At 47.3% G+C, this 17281-nt stretch overlaps 1 protein-coding gene across 1 annotated transcript in view; it reads left to right on the forward strand.

Moving 5' to 3' along the window:
- The window catches only part of nbas (NBAS subunit of NRZ tethering complex), a gene marked incomplete in the record, with an annotated part of 268490 nt that overhangs the window by 60813 nt on the left and 190396 nt on the right, over nt 1–17281 (forward strand). Inside the window, 3 exon segments of the mRNA XM_031800528.1 lie at nt 685–822; nt 14632–14710; nt 16311–16415. Of these exon segments, the coding sequence (XP_031656388.1) occupies nt 685–822; nt 14632–14710; nt 16311–16415 (322 nt within the window).

Below are 17281 nucleotides of genomic sequence, written 5' to 3' on the forward strand. Positions count from 1 at the left end.
TACTGTCCTGGATAGCACCATGAACCCACACCACTTCCTGTCCTGGATAGCACCATGTACCCACACCACTTCCTGTCCTGGATAGCACCATGTACCCACACCTCTTCCTGTCCTGGATAGCACCATGTACCCACACCACTTCCTGTCCTGGATAGCACCATGTACCCACACCACTTCCTGTCCTGGATAGCACCATGTACCCACACCACTTCCTGTCCTGGATAGCACCATGTACCCACACCACTTCCTGTCCTGGATAGCACCATGTACCCACACCACTTCCTGTCCTGGAAGGGTGGCTACTTTAAAGAATCTCAAATATAAAATATATTTTCATTTGTTTAACACTTTTTTGGTTACTACATGATTCCATATGTGTTATTTCATAGTGTTGATGTCTTCAATATTATTCTACATTGTAGAAAATAGTAAAAATAAGGAAAAACCCTGGAATGAGTCGATGTGTCCAAACTGTTGACTGGTAATGTATATCACTGTTAGTTTATAAAACCACCGTTCAGTCCTGAGTCAGCGTATCAAGGTCCTGTTGACCAGCTGATTAGTAGAATGTGATGTGTTTCTAGTGTGGTCGGAACAAAAGCCTGCACACCTAGTAGCTCTCCCGGAGGACAATCTCAAACATTACAACCAAACAGTTCTAAAGATGCCCCTCCCCCTCTGTAGGTTCATCCTATCAGGTGACCTTGATGTTGATGACGCTCCGTACGAGGACTTCCTGTCTGCAGAAAAAGAGATGGAGTTAAAGAGAGAGAAGGAGAGCCGGAAGAGACAGGAGCTCCTGGCCAGGGTCGACTTCAGCAGGTCAGAACCAGTCAGTCAAACTGTCAGCCAATCAACCAGTCAGTCAGCCGGTCTGTCAGCCAATCAACCAGTCAGTCAGCCGGTCTGTCAGCCAATCAACCAGTCAGTCAGCCGGTCTGTCAGACAATCAACCAGTCAGTCAGCCGGTCTGTCAGCCAATCAACCAGTCAGTCAGTCAGTCGGTCAGGGTTCCATAGTTGTTTTAGTTCCTGTAGAGCTATAATGACGGTCTGTACTGTGGTTAAATCATTTTTTTCTACATCAGGAAACCTACTAATGACATGCTAATTAGGGCGGATATATTCAGTCAACGACAGGACAACTCTAACAGTGTTTACCACGAGCAGCGCCGGCTGGCTGCTATACAGACCATTACGCCCTCATTTTCAGTTTGCTACTTTCCCACTTAAGTAAACTATGCTACTTTTAGCTTGGACCTAAAGTTTGCCTCGCCCTGCTAGACTCGTATTCTAGCGATCTATTGATCTAGAACAGGCACCTATCAGACTCGTCTTCTAGCGATCTATTGATCTAGAACAGACACCTATCAGACTCGTCTTCTATTGATCTAGAACAGACACCTATCAGACTCGTCTTCTAGCGATCTATTGATCTAGAACAGGCACCTATCAGACTCGTCTTCTGGCGATCTATTGATCTAGAACAGGCACCTATCAGACTAGTCTTCTAGCGATCTATTGTTCTAGAACAGGCACCTATCAGACTCGTCTTCTAGCGATCTATTGATCTAGAACAGGCACCTATCAGACTCAAAGCCAGCGATGACCGGGAAACTTTGACAATGTCCCACCTCAGTACCTGTGTGTTTGGTGTGTGTGTGTGTGTGTGTTTGGTGTGTGTGTGTGTGTGTGTTTGGTGTGTGTGTGTGTGTTTGGTGTGTGTGTGTGTGGTGTGTGTGTGTGCGTGGTGTGTGTGTGCGCTACGGTTGCAGTGTGATTTCTTTACACAGAGGGGGAGAAAGAGAGAGCGCACGATACTCCTTCATCGTCTGTGAGTCAATTTGTACGTCTCGTAAAATGTGTTTAACGACGAGTCCAAATCCTCTCCTCTTCCGGCACATTCCATTTCTGGTCTTTGGTCTTTTCATGAAGTGCATCGGCTTACTGTGCTTGGATTGACAAACGGTCGAGGTTCACAAGTTTATGAATGGTCTCTTGACTGAGTAAAGTCCATCTGATATTTCTTGATGTTCATGAATCATATGACATAGTTGTACCTTGCCTTCAGAAAGTATTCAGACCCCTTAAACCACATGTTGTTTTTGTTATAGCCTCTACACACACTACCCCCATAATGACAAAGTGAAAAAAATTTTTTTTAAGTTTTTGGTGGGTGCTAATTGTAGAAAGTTAAATACATACATATATATACATAAGTATTCACAATACATTAGTCTTTTTGGGTTAGTCTTTAAAAACTGCGCACACCTGGATTGTACAATATTTGCACATGTATTCTTTAAAAAATGATTTAAGCTCTTAAGTTGGTTGTTGATAATTGCTAGACAACCATTTTGAAGTAGTATCATATTTTCAAGACGATTTAAGTCAAACTTGTGTTTTAGGTTATTGTCCTGCTGAAAGGTGAATTTGTCTCCCAGTGTCTGTTGGAAAGCAGACAATCAGGTTTTCCTCTAGGACGTGGCCTGTGGTTAGTCCTATATCCTTTATTTTTTATCCTGAAAAACTCCCCAGTCCTTGCCGATGACAAGCATACCCATAACATGATGCAGCCACCACCATGCGTTCTATTCAGGACACATTGTTTTGCTATTTTACATTATTCCTTTGTTACAAACAGGATGGAATATATTTATTCTGTACGAGCTTCCTTCTTTTCACTCTGTCATCTAGGTTAGTATTGTGGAGTCACTACAATGTTGTTGAACCATCCTCAGTTGTCTCCTATCACAGCCATCTAACTGTTAGACTGATGCACCGGTGTGTCAATAGACGAAACATAATGGGGGAAAAAAAGGAGGTGGATGAGCTACAGCTGTGTTTGGGAGGTGGATGAGCTACAGCTGTGTTTGGGAGGTGGATGAGCTACAGCTGTGTTTGGGAGGTTGATGAGCTACAGCTGTGTTTGGGAGGTTGATGAGCTACAGCTGTGTTTGGGAGGTTGATGAGCTACAGCTGTGTTTGGGAGGTTGATGAGCTACAGCTGTGTTTGGGAGGTTGATGAGCTACAGCTGTGTTTGGGAGGTTGATGAGCTACAGCTGTGTTTGGGAGGTTGATGAGCTACAGCTGTGTTTGGGAGGTTGATGAGCTACAGCTGTGTTTGGGAGGTTGATGAGCTACAGCTGTGTTTGGGAGGTTGATGAGCTACAGCTGTGTTGGGAGGTGGATGAGCTACAGCTGTGTTTGGGAGGTTGATGAGCTACAGCTGTGTTTGGGAGGTGGATGAGCCACAGCTGTGTTTGGGAGGTGGATGATCTACAGATGTGTTTGTCCGACCGTGAGACATCCCGAAAATCATCTCACCATAAGGTCTGTAGCGTTGGAACGTAATGTGACCCCTCTATGGGGAGATTCACAAGAACATGACGTTTGTCCGTCTTACTCTGAGACCTCCCCAAGTCTCATGGGACTCGTCTGAAGGTAACCTGGTACCAGTTTAAACCGTTTATAGAGGTGGATTTGTGCCAAATGAAGGGGTTCAATGTGTCCAAAAAACATTTACCCCTACATTTACCCCTAAACATCTACCCTACATTTACCCCTCTATACCCCTACATTTACCCCTAAACATCTACCCCTACATGTACCCCTCTCTACCCCTACACTTACCCCTACATTTACCCCTAAACATCTACCCCTACATTTACCCCTCTCTACCCCTACATTTACCCCTACATTTACCCCTACATTTACCCCTAAACATCTACCCCTGCATTTACCCCCTCTCTACCCCTACATTTACCCCTACATTTACCCTAAACATCTACCCCTACATTTACCCCTCTCTACCCCCTACATTACCCCTACATTTACCCCTAAACATCTACCCCTACATTTACCCCTCTCTACCCTACATTACCCCTACATTTACCCATATCTCTACCCCTACATTTACCCCTAGATTTACCCTCTCTACCCCTACATTTTACCCATCTCTACCCCTAACAATGTACCCCTCTCTACCCCTACATTACCCTACATTTACCCTAAACATCTACCCCTACATTTACCATATCTACCCCTACATTTACCCTACATTACCCCTAAACATCTACCCCTACATTTACCCCTCTCTACCCCACATTTACCCCTACATTTACCCCTAAACATCTACCCCTACATTTACCCCTCTCTACCCCTACATTTACCCCTACATTTACCCCTAAACAATCTACCCCTACATTTACCCCTCTCTACCCCTACATTTACCCCTACATTTACCCCTATCTCTACCCCTACATTTACCCCTCTCTACCCCTACATTTACCCCTACATTTACCCCTATCTCTACCCCTACATTTACCCCTCTCTACCCCTACATTTACCCCTAGATTTACCCCTCTCTACCCCTACATTTAACCCCTCTCTACCCCTACATTACCCCTACATTTACCCCTCTCTACCCCTACATTTACCCATCTCTACCCCTACATTTATCCCTCTCTACCACTACATTTACCCCTACATTTACCCCCTCTCTCTCCCACTACATTTACCCCTCTCTCTACCACTACATTTACCCTCTCTCTCCCACTACATTACCCCTCTCTCTCCCACTACATTTACCCCTCTCTACCACTACATTTACCCCCTCTCTCTCCCACTACATTTACCACTCTCTACCACTACATTTACCCATCTCTACCACGTACATTTACCCCTCTACCAACCTACATTTACCCCTCTCTATACCACTATTTACCCCTCTCTCTCCCACTACATTTACCCCTCTCTCTACCACTACATTTACCCTCTCTCTACCACTACATTTACCCCTCTCTCTACCACTATAGTTACCCCTCTCTCTACCACTACATTTACCCCTCTCTCTACCACTATAGTTACCCCTCTCTCTACACTATATTTGCCCCCTCTCTCTCCCACTACATTTACCCCTCTCTCTCCCACTACATTTTACCCCTACATTTACCCCTCTCTCTACCACTACATTTACCCCTCTCTCTCCCACTACATTTACCCCTCTCTCTCCCACTACATTTACCCCTCTCTCCCACTACATTTACCCCTCTCTCTACCACTACATGTACCCCTCTTCTTCCCACTACATGTACCCCTCTCTCTACCACTACATTTACCCCTCTCTCTACCACTACATTTACCCCTCTCTACCACTACATTTACACCTCTCTCTCCCACTACATTTACCCCTCTCTACCACTACATTTACCCCTCTACCACTACATTTACCCCTCTCTCTACCACTACATTTACCCCTCTCTCTCCCACTACATTTACCCCTCTCTACCACTACATTTACCCCTCTCTCTACCACTACATTTACCCCTCTCTACCACTACATTTACCCCTCGCTCTCCCACTACATTTACCCCTCTCTACCACTACATTTACCCCTCTACCACTACATTTACCCCCTCTCTACCACTATATTTACCCCTCTCTCTACCACTACATTTACCCCTCTCTCTCCCACTACATTTACCCCTCTCTACCACTACATTTACCCCTCTCTCTCCCACTACATTTACCCCTCTCTACCACTACATTTACCCCTCTCTCTCCCACTACATTTACCCCTACATTTACCCCTCTCTCTACCACTACATTTACCCCTCTCTCTCCCACTACATTTACCCCTCTCTCTACCACTACATGTACCCCTCTCTCCCACTACATTTACCCCTCTCTCTCCCACTACATTTACCCCTCTCTCTACCACTACATTTACCCCTCTCTCTCCCACTACATTTACCCCTCTCTCTCCCACTACATTTACCCCTCTCTCTCCCACTACATTTACCCCTCTCTCTACCACTACATTTACCCCTCTCTCTCCCACTACATTTACCCATCTCTACCACTACATTTACCCCTCTCTACCACTACATTTATCCCTCTACCACTACATTTATCCCTCTACCACTACATTTACCCCTCTCTCTCCCACTACATTTACCCCTCTCTCTCCCACTACATTTACCCCTCTCTCTACCACTGCATTTACCCCTCTCTACCACTACATTTACCCCTCTACCACTACATTTACCCCTCTCTATACCACTATTTACCCCTCTCTCTCCCACTACATTTACCCCTCTCTCTCCCACTACATTACCCCCCTCTCTCTACCACTACATTTACCCCCTCTCTCTCCCACTACATTTACCCCTCTCTCTACCACTTCATTTACCACTACATTTACCCCCTCTCTCTACCACTACATTTACCCCTCTCTCTACCACTACATTTACCCCTCTCTCTCCCACTACATTTACACCTCTCTCTCCCACTACATTTACCCCCTCTCTACCACTACATTTACCCCTCTACCACTACATTTACCCCTCTCTATACCACTATTTACCCCCTCTCTCTCCCACTACATTTACCCCTCTCTCTCCCACTACATTTACCCCTCTCTCTACCACTGCATTTACCCCTCTCTCTCCCACTACATTTACCCCTCTACCACTACATTTACCCCCTCTCTACCACTACATTTACCCCTCTCTCTACCACTATATTTACCACTACATTTACCACTACATTTACCCCTCTCTACCACTACATTTACCCCTCTCTCTACCACTTCATTTACCACTACATTTACCCCTCTCTCTCCCACTACATTTACCCCTCTCTACCACTACATTTACCCCTCTCTCTACCACTACATTTACCTCTCTCTCTACCACTACATTTACCCCCTCTCTCTCCCACTACATTTACACCTCTCTCTCCCACTACATTTACCCCTCTCTCTCCCACTACATTTACCCCTCTCTCTCCCACTACATTTTACCCCTCTCTACCACTACATTTACCCCTCTCTACCACTACATTTACCCCTCTCTACCACTACATTTACCCCTCTCTCTACCACTATATTTACCACTACATTTACCACTACATTTACCCCTCTCTACCACTACATTTACCCCTCTCTCTACCACTTCATTTACCACTACATTTACCCCTCTCTCTCCCACTACATTTACCCCTCTCTACCACTACATTTACCCCTCTCTCTACCACTACATTTACCTCTCTCTCTACCACTACATTACCCCTCTCTCTCCCACTACATTTACACCTCTCTCTCCCACTACATTTACCCCTCTCTCTCCCACTACATTTACCCCTCTCTCTCCCACTACATTTACCCCTCTCTACCACTACATTTACCCCTCTCTCTACCACTACATTTACCCCTCTCTACCACTACATTTACCCCTCTCTCTACCACTACATTTACCCCTCTCTCTACCACTATATTTACCCCTCCCTACCACTATATTTACCCCTCTCTACCACTACATTTACCCCTCTCTCTACCCCTACATTTACCCCTCTTTCTACCACTACATTTACCCCTCTCTCTACCCTACATTTACCCCTCTCTCTACCCCTACATTTACCCCTCTCTCTACCACTACATTTACCCCTCTCTCTCCCACTACATTTACACCTCTCTCTCCCACTACATTTACCCCTCTCTCTCCCACTACATTTACCCCTCTCTACCACTACATTTACCCCTCTACCACTACATTTACCCCTCTCTATACCACTATTTACCCCTCTCTCTCCCACTACATTTACCCCTCTCTCTCCCACTACATTTACCCCTCTCTACCACTACATTTACCCCTCTCTCTACCACTACATTTACCTCTCTCTCTACCACTACATTTACCCCTCTCTCTCCCACTACATTTACACCTCTCTCTCCCACTACATTTACCCCTCTCTCTCCCACTACATTTACCCCTCTCTCTCCCACTACATTTACCCCCTCTCTACCACTACATTTACCCCTCTCTCTACCACTACATTTACCCCTCTCTACCACTACATTTACCCCTCTCTCTACCACTACATTTACCCCTCTCTCTACCACTATATTTACCCCTCCCTACCACTATATTTACCCCTCTCTACCACTACATTTACCCCTCTCTCTACCCCTACATTTACCCCTCTTTCTACCACTACATTTACCCCTCTCTCTACCCTACATTTACCCCTCTCTCTACCCCTACATTTACCCCTCTCTCTACCACTACATTTACCCCTCTCTCTCCCACTACATTTACACCTCTCTCTCCCACTACATTTACCCCTCTCTCTCCCACTACATTTACCCCTCTCTACCACTACATTTACCCCTCTACCACTACATTACCCCCTCTCTATACCACTATTTACCCCTCTCTCTCCCACTACATTTACCCCTCTCTCTCCCACTACATTTACCCCCTCTCTCTACCACTACATTTACCCCTCTACCACTACATTTACCCCTCTCTACCACTACATTTACCCTCTCTCTTACCACTATATTTACCACTACATTACCACTACATTTACCCCTCTCTACCACTACATTTACCCCTCTCTCTACCACTTCATTTACCACTACATTTACCCCTCTCTCTCCCACTACATTTACCCCTCTCTCTCCCACTACATTTACCCCTCTCTCTCCCACTACATTTACCCCTCTCTCTCCCACTACATTTACCCCTCTCTCTCCCACTACATTTACCCCTCTCTACCACTACATTTACCCCTCTCTCTACCACTACATTTACCCCTCTCTCTACCACTACATTTACCCCTCTCTCTACCACTACATTTACCCCTCTCTCTACCACTACATTTACCCCTCTCTCTCCCACTACATTTACCCCTCTCTCTCCCACTACATTTACCCCTCTCTACCACTACATTTACCCCTCTCTCTACCACTACATTTACCCCTCTCTACCACTACATTTACCCCTCTCTCTCCCACTACATTTACACCTCTCTCTCCCACTACATTTACCCCTCTCTCTCCCACTACATTTACCCCTCTCTCTCCCACTACATTTACCCCTCTCTCTACCACTACATTTACCCCTCTCTCTACCACTATATTTACCCCTCCCTACCACTATATTTACCCCTCTCTACCACTACATTGACCCCTCTCTCTACCACTACATTTACCCCTCTCTCTACCCCTACATTTACCCATCTTTCTACCACTACATTTACCCCTCTTTCTACCACTACATTTACCCCTCTCTCTGCCACTACATTTACCCCTCTCTCTCCCACTACATTTACCCCTCTCTCTACCCCTACATTTACCCCTCTCTCTACCACTACATTTACCCCTCTCTCTACCCCCTACATTTACCCCTCTCTCTACCCCTACATTTACCCCTCTCTCTACCACTACATTTACCCCTCTCTCTACCCCTACATTTACCCCTCTCTCTACCCCTACATTTACCCCTCTCTCTACCCTACATTTACCCCTCTCTCTACCCCTACATTTACCCCTCTCTCTACCACTACATTTACCCCTCTCTACCACTACATTTACCCCTCTCTCTACCACTACATTTACCCCCTCTCTACCACTACATTTACCCCTCTCTACCACTACATTTACCCCTCTCTACCACTACATTTACCCCTCTCTACCACTACATTTACCCCTCTCTACCACTACATTTACCCCTCTCTACCACTACATTTACCCCTCTCTCTCCCACTACATTTACCCCTCTCTACCACTACATTTACCCCTCTCTCCCACTACATTTACCCCTCTCTACCACTACATTTACCCCTCTCCCACTACATTTACCCCTCTCTCCCATTACATTTACCCCTCTACCACTACATTTACCCCTCTACCACTACATTTACCCCTCTACCACTACATTTACCCCTCTCTACCACTACATTTACCCCTCTCTACCACTACATTTACCCCTCTCTACCACTACATTTACCCCTCTCTACCACTACATTTACCCCTCTCTACCACTACATTTACCTCTCTCTATCTCTACATTTACCCCTCTACCACTACATTTACCCCTCTACCACTACATTTACCCCTCTACCACTACATTTACCCCTCTACCACTACATTTACCCCTCTCTACCACTACATTTACCCCTCTCTCTACCACTACATTTACCCCTCTCTACCACTACATTTACCCCTCTCTCTACCACTACATTTACCCCTCTCTACCACTACATTTACCCCTCTCTACCACTACATTTACCCCTCTCTACCACTACATTTACCCCTCTCTCTACCACTACATTTACCCCTCTCTCCCACTACATTTACCCCTCTCTACCACTACATTTACCCCTCTACCACTACATTTACCCCTCTCTCCCACTACATTTACCCCTCTCTACCACTACATTTACCTCTCTCTACCTCTACATTTACCCCTCTCTACCACTACATTTACCCCTCTACCACTACATTTACCCCTCTCTACCACTACATTTACCCCTGTCTACCACTACATTTACCCCTCTCTCTACATTTTAGTGTTGTTCAGTCTCCCTGCGAGACTGTAATATTCCCACAGAGATGAAGAAACAGCAACCAGATCAGATTGTAGTAAGATGCTGATCCGACAGCTTTGAGACACGCACAAGCACACACACACATTGTATTGGGAAGCCAGTCTGCCTACATTAGACCGTGTCTGATGGGCCCTGGACTAAAGTAGTGTACGGTATATGGAATAGGGTACTAGGGATGTTGTGGTACTCTGTGTTATAAAGTATGTTCCAATAGGAGTGCTGACCTAGGATACATTTTAATGGACGAGGTGGACGTAATGCAACATCAGCACTTCTCCTCTGACGTGTCCCTCTGGTGTTTCCATCCAGGATTTACCTCAGTGATTTACCTAAAAGGCTCAAAACTACACGGACTGGACTTCTCTTTCCATCTACGCGGACCGGCGCCCGTGTCTCACCGGGCCATGTCTCCGGAGGACCTATTCTCACTTGGGGTCAAAGCCAGGCCACTGGTACTTTTCGGCTTCCTTTTACATAACAATGGTTAACTGTGAACGTCAACACCTTCTCACATAGCAACTGTCTGGCTTGTTGATTCTGCTCTTTTCCAGTCATCACTGTCAGCCCCAGCTAACACCATTTCCCTAGTACAATATAAGGGTGTATACGCTAGTGCAGCGCTGGTGTCTGCGTGGACGGGCGGAGCTGGTGTCTGTGTGGACGGGCGGCGCTGGTGTCTGTGTGGACGGGCGGAGCTGGTGTCTGCGTGGACGGGCGGTGCTGGTGTCTGCGTGGACGGGTGGTGCTGGTGTCTGCGTGGACGGGCGGCGCTGGTGTCTGCGTGGACGGGCGGCGCTGGTGTCTGCGTGGCGCTGGTGTCTGCGTGGACGGGCGGCGCTGGTGTCTGCGTGGCGCTGGTGTCTGCGTGGATGGGCGGCGCTGGTGTCTGCGTGGCGCTGGTGTCTGCGTGGACGGGCGGCGCTGGTGTCTGCGTGGACGGGCGGCGCTGGTTTCGGCGTGGCGCTGGTGTCTGCGTGGACGGGCGGCGCTGGTTTCGGCGTGGACGGACGGCCCTGGCGTTAGCCGAGGACAGATCTCTGAGCAGTGTAGCTGTGGTCGGTATCTTGAGGTCACCAGTGATGTCCGGGTTGAGCCTCTGATCCTGTGTGATTTTTATGCTCAGGATCAAGTTCTTACTACAGTGATGACGACGTGTGTTTGAGTTCATCTCTCTGGTAATTTGTGATTTCTATCCACTGCCTAGTGCTTGTTGATTTGTGTTCCTTACTTGGCCATTACAGAGGTACTGAGTCTCTGCTCATGTGTAATTGACTACTTAGTCAATGCTTACTTACGACTTTCTGTCAAATTATTCCCTAGACGGACCGACGATTTCAACAAAGAGACGACAAAAGTCATACAATCGTTAATATATTAACTCAGCAAAAAAAGAAACGTCTCTTTTTTAGGACCCTGTCTTTCAAAGATAATTAGTAAAAATCCAAATAACTTCACAGATCTTCATTGTAAAGGGTTTAAACACTGTTTCCCATGCTGGTTCAATAAACCATAAACAATTAATGAACATGCACCTGTGGAACGGTCGTTAAGACACTAACAGCTTAGACAGTTGGCAATTAAGCTCACAGTTATGAACACTTAGGACACTAAAGAGGCCTTTCTACTGACTCTGAAAAACACCAAAAGAAAGATGCCCAGGGTCTCTGTTCATCTGCGTGAACGTGCATGAGGACTGCCGATGTAGCCAGGGCAATAAATTATAATGTCTGTACTGTGAGACGCCTAAGAAAGTGCTACAGGGAGACAGGACGGACAGCTGATCGTCCTCGCAGTGGCAGACCACATGTAACAGGATCGGTACATCCGAACATCACACCTGCGGGACAGGTACAGGATGGCAACAACAACTGCCCGAGTTACACCAGGAACACACAATCCCTCCATCAGTGCTCAGACTGTCTGCAATAGGCTGAGAGAGGATGGACTGAGGGCTTGTAGGCCTGTTGTAAGGCAGGTCCTCACCAGATATCACCGGCAACAACGTTGCCTATTGGGCACAAACCCACCCGTCGCTGGATCAGACAGGACTGGCAAAAAGTGTTCTTCACAAACGAGTCGTGGTTTTGTCTCACCGGGGGTGATGGTCGGATTCGCGTTTATCGTAGAAGGAATGAGCGTTACACTGAGGCCTGTACTCTGGAGCGGGATCGATTTGGAGGTGGAGGGTCCATCATGGTCTGGTGCGGTGTGTCACAGCATCATCGGACTGAGCTTGTCTGCAATGACAACAATCTCAACGCTGTGCGTTACAGGGAAGAGGTACCCTTCCTGCAGGCTCATCCTGACATGACCCTCCGGCATGACAAAGCCGCCAGCCATTCTCTGCGTGATTTCCTGCAAGACAGGAATGTCGGTGTTCTGCCATGGCCAGCGAAGAGCCCGGATCTCAAACTGATTGAGCACGTCTGGGACCTGTTGGATCGGAGGGTGAGGGCTAGGGCCATTCCCCCCAGAAATGTCTGGGACCTGTTGGATCGGAGGGTGAGGGCTAGGGCCATTCCCCCCCAGAAATGTCTGGGACCTGTTGGATCGGAGGGTGAGGGCTAGGGCCATTCCCCCCTGAGATGTCTGGGACCTGTTGGATCGGAGTGTGAGGGCTAGGGCCATTCCCCCCAGAGATGTCTGGGACCTGTTGGATCGGAGGGTGAGGGCTAGGGCCATTTCCCCCAGAGATGTCTGGGACCTGTTGGATCGGAGGGTGAGGGCTAGGGCCATTTCCCCCAGAGATGTCTGGGACCTGTTGGATCGGAGGGTGAGGGCTAGGGCCATTCCCCTCAGAAGTGTCTGGGAACTTGCAGGTGCCTTGGTGGAGGAGTGGGGAAACATCTCACAGCAAGAACTAACAAATCTGGTGCAGTCCATGAGGAGGAGATGCACTGCAGTACTTAATGCAGCTGGTGGCCACATCAGATACTGACTGTTACTTTTGATTTTGACCTCCCTCTTTGTTCACGTGCAAAGTATTAGCATTTCTATGGGTGTAGTTTTCAGCTGTGTAGTGAAGTCCTTTGTCTTTTCTCCCGCTCTTTCTTACATGCTCCTCCCTTTCCATCATATTAGTGTAGTCCACTAGGGACTTTTTATTGCAGTATGTAGTAATCAATGTGTAACCTATTCTGTTTGTGTATGTAATAATGTGTGGTTAGTTAGTAAATATATAATTAAGCCGATGTGTATATCGCTGATTCATTTATACTAGGGTTCGTGCAGATATCCAAGGGTTTTGCGACATTCAGAAAGCGACTGATAGAACAATTAATGAATGACTGGAATGTGATTTATATCTTTAGAGTTAATTCAGAAAACGGCTACTCACTAAGCAAACTTTTTCCGTGGTTCCCCAAAATTGCAGATGAGTTAGTTGTTACATGTGTAATTTAATCATTGTGATAATTAAACAGTTAATCGATTTGATAAAACCATCGTCATCACATTTCTGACACGACTTTGTCAATGATTACTACTCAGTCAGTGATTACTACTCAATGATTACTACTCAGTCAGTGCTTACTACTCAGTCAGTGCTTACTACTCAGTCAGTGCTTACTACTCAGTCAGTGCTTACTACTCAGTCAGTGCTTACTACTCAGTCAGTGGTTACTACTTAGTCAGTGGTTACTACTCAATGATTACTACTCAATGATTACTTCTCAGTCAATGCTTACTACTCAATGATTCTACTCAGTCAGTGCTTACTACGCAATGCTTACTACTCAGTCAGTGCTTACTACTCAATGCTTACTACTCAGTCAATGCTTACTACTCAATGATTACTACTCAGTCAGTGCTTACTACTCAGTCGGTGCTTACTACTCAGTCGGTGCTTACTACTCAGTCGGTGCTTACTACTCAGTCGGTGCTTACTACTCAGTCGGTGCTTACTACTCAGTCAGTGCTGACTACTCAGTCAGTGCTGACTACTCAGTCAGTGCTTACTACTCATTCAATGATTACTACTCAGTCAATGCTTACTACTCAGTCAGTGCTTACTACTCAATGCTTACTACTCAGTCAGTGCTTACTACTCAATGCTTACTACTCAGTCAGTGCTTACTACTCAGTCAGTGCTTACTACTCAGTCAGTGCTTACTACTCAGTCAGTGCTTACTACTCAGTCAGTGCTTACTACTCAGTCAGTGCTTACTACTCAGTCAAATGAAATGCTTACTACTGTGTTTTTAATGTCGTCTCCGTGGTTGTTTTGCGGTCCTGCAGGTTGACCCTGGAGCAGAAGGAGTTGTGTCGGAGCAGACTGAAGCTGCTGTGTTACCTGGACCGCCTGGCCACCTACGAGGTAAGACCGCAAACTACAGCTCTTCTCTTCTCCAAAAAAGTTGTTCTGAAATGGACCTGAGACTTTCCTCCACGGATCCGAATAAATAACGTTTTCAAATATGGAGGCCAGGTCCGACTGGACCCGAAGACGACCAGACCCGACCCCGTGTCAGACCCGCTCGGGTCCGATCCGAGTGGGGGAAGCAACAGAACATATATTAATGCATGAACCAAGGGAGAGAGGAATGGGGCTGGTAGGAGGAGGGGCCTGCTGTGTGGGAGAGAGGAATGGGGCTGGTAGGAGGAGGGGCCTGCTTGTGGGAGAGAGGAATGGGGCTGGTAGGAGGAGGGGCCTGCTGTGTGGGAGAGAGGAATGGGGCTGGTAGGAGGAGGGGCCTGCTGTGTGGGAGAGAGGAATGGGGCTGGCAGGAGGGGCCTGCTTGTGGGAGAGAGGAATGGGGCTGGTAGGAGGGGCCTGCTGTGTGGGAGAGAGGAATGGGGCTGGTAGGAGGGGCCTGCTGTGTGGGAGAGAGGAATGGGGCTGGTAGGAGGAGGGGCCTGCTGTGTGGGAGAGAGGAATGGGGCTGGTAGGAGGAGGGGCCTGCTGTGTGTTTGTGACTTGTGTGTGGCTGAGTGGCGCGAGGAGGAGCGAGACTGTAGTTACCTGTACTGAACCTCGAGAGCAGTGGTTCCCAAACATTTTATAGTACCGTACCCCTTCAAACATTCAACCTCCAGCTGTACCCCCTCTAGCACCAGGGTCAGCTGTACCCCCCCCCCCCCCCTCTAGCACCAGGGTCAGCTGTACCCCCCCCCTCTAGCACCAGGGTCAGCTGTACCCCCCCCCCTCTAGCACCAGGGTCAGCTGTACCCCCCCCCCCTAGCACCAGGGTCAGCTGTACCCCCCCCCCCTCTAGCACCAGGGTCAGCTGTACCCCCCCCCCCCTCTAGCACCAGGGTCAGCTGCACCCCCCCCTCTAGCACCAGGGTCAGCTGTACCCCCCCCCCCCCCCCCTCTAGCACCAGGGTCAGCTGTACCCCCCCCCCCCCTCTAGCACCAGGGTCAGCTGTACCCCCCCCCCCCCCCCCCTCTAGCACCAGGGTCAGCTGTACCCCCCCCCCCCCCCTCTAGCACCAGGGTCAGCTCACTCCCAAATGTTGTTGTTTGCCGTCATTGTAAGCCTGCCACACACACACTATACAATACATTTATTAAACATAAGAATGAGTGTGAGTTGTCGCCACAACCCGGCTCGTGGGAAGTGAAAGAGCTCTTATAGGACCAGGGCACAAATAATCATATCATAATAATCAATAATGTTGCTCTTTATTTAACCATCTTACATAAAACGATTTGCTCATAGAAAATGGTGAATAACTCACCACAGGTTAATGAGGAGGGTGTGCTTTAAAGGATGCACCCAACTCAGCGGCTCCGTCTCCTCTATACCAGGTTTTATAGGATGTTTGTATCTCTTTGGTGAAGTCTGATGACCTCTGACCTTGTATATTCCAGGACAAGACGATAAAACCTTTGTGTTCCATAGCTTCCAGTGTTGTTATTTCTGTGGTTTAGGCTCCTCCCTCTCTCCCCCGTTCACCCTCTACCTCCCCTCTAGGATATATTAGGTGGTCCCGATGCTGCAGAACAGAGATATGACTCGGAGTTCTTTAAGAAGTTCCGGAACCAGAATATAATTCTGTCAGCCAGAACCTACGCCAGGGTAAACCCTTCTTCTGTACCCTTACACTGTGTCTCTGTCTCTCTGTCGTCTCTGTTGTCTCTCTCTCTCTGTGTCTCTCTCTCTCTCTGTGTCTCTCTCTGTCTCTCTCTCTCTCTGTGTCTCTCTCTCTCTCTGTGTCTCTCTCTGTCTCTCTCTCTCTCTGTGTCTCTCTCTCTCTCTGTGTCTCTCTCTCTCTCTCTGTGTCTCTCTCTGTCGTCTCTGTTGTCTCTCTCTCTCTCTCTGTCTCTCTCTCTCTCTCTGTCTCTCTCCTCTCTCTCTCTGTGTCTCTCTCTGTCTCTCTCTGTGTCTCTCTCTGTGTCTCTCTCTCTCTCTCTGTGTCTCTCTCTCTCTCTCTCTCTCTCTCTGTGTCTCTCAATTCAATTCAATTCAAGGGCTTTATTGGCATGGGAAACATGTGTTAACATTGCCAAAGCAAGTGAGGTAGACAACATACAAAGTGAATATATAAAGTGAAAAACAACAAAAATTAACAGTAAACATTACACATACAGAAGTTTCAAAACAGTAAAGACATTACAAATGTCATATTATATATATATACAGTGTTCTAGCAATGTACAAATGGCTAAAGGACACAAGATAAAATAAATAAGCATAAATATGGGTTGTATTTACAATGGTGTTTGTTCTTCACTGGTTGCCCTTTTCTCGTGGCAACAGGTCACAAATCTTGCTGCTGTGATGGCATACTGTGGAATTTCACCCAGTAGATATGGGAGTTTTTCAAAATTGGATTTGTTTTCGAATTCTTTGTGGATCTGTGTAATCTGAGGGAAATATGTCTCTCTAATATGGTCATACATTGGGCAGGAGGTTAGGAAGTGCAGCTCAGTTTCCACTCTCTC

The sequence above is a fragment of the Oncorhynchus kisutch genome, linkage group LG21 (genome assembly GCF_002021735.2).
Source record: "Oncorhynchus kisutch isolate 150728-3 linkage group LG21, Okis_V2, whole genome shotgun sequence".
NCBI lineage: Eukaryota > Metazoa > Chordata > Actinopteri > Salmoniformes > Salmonidae > Oncorhynchus > Oncorhynchus kisutch.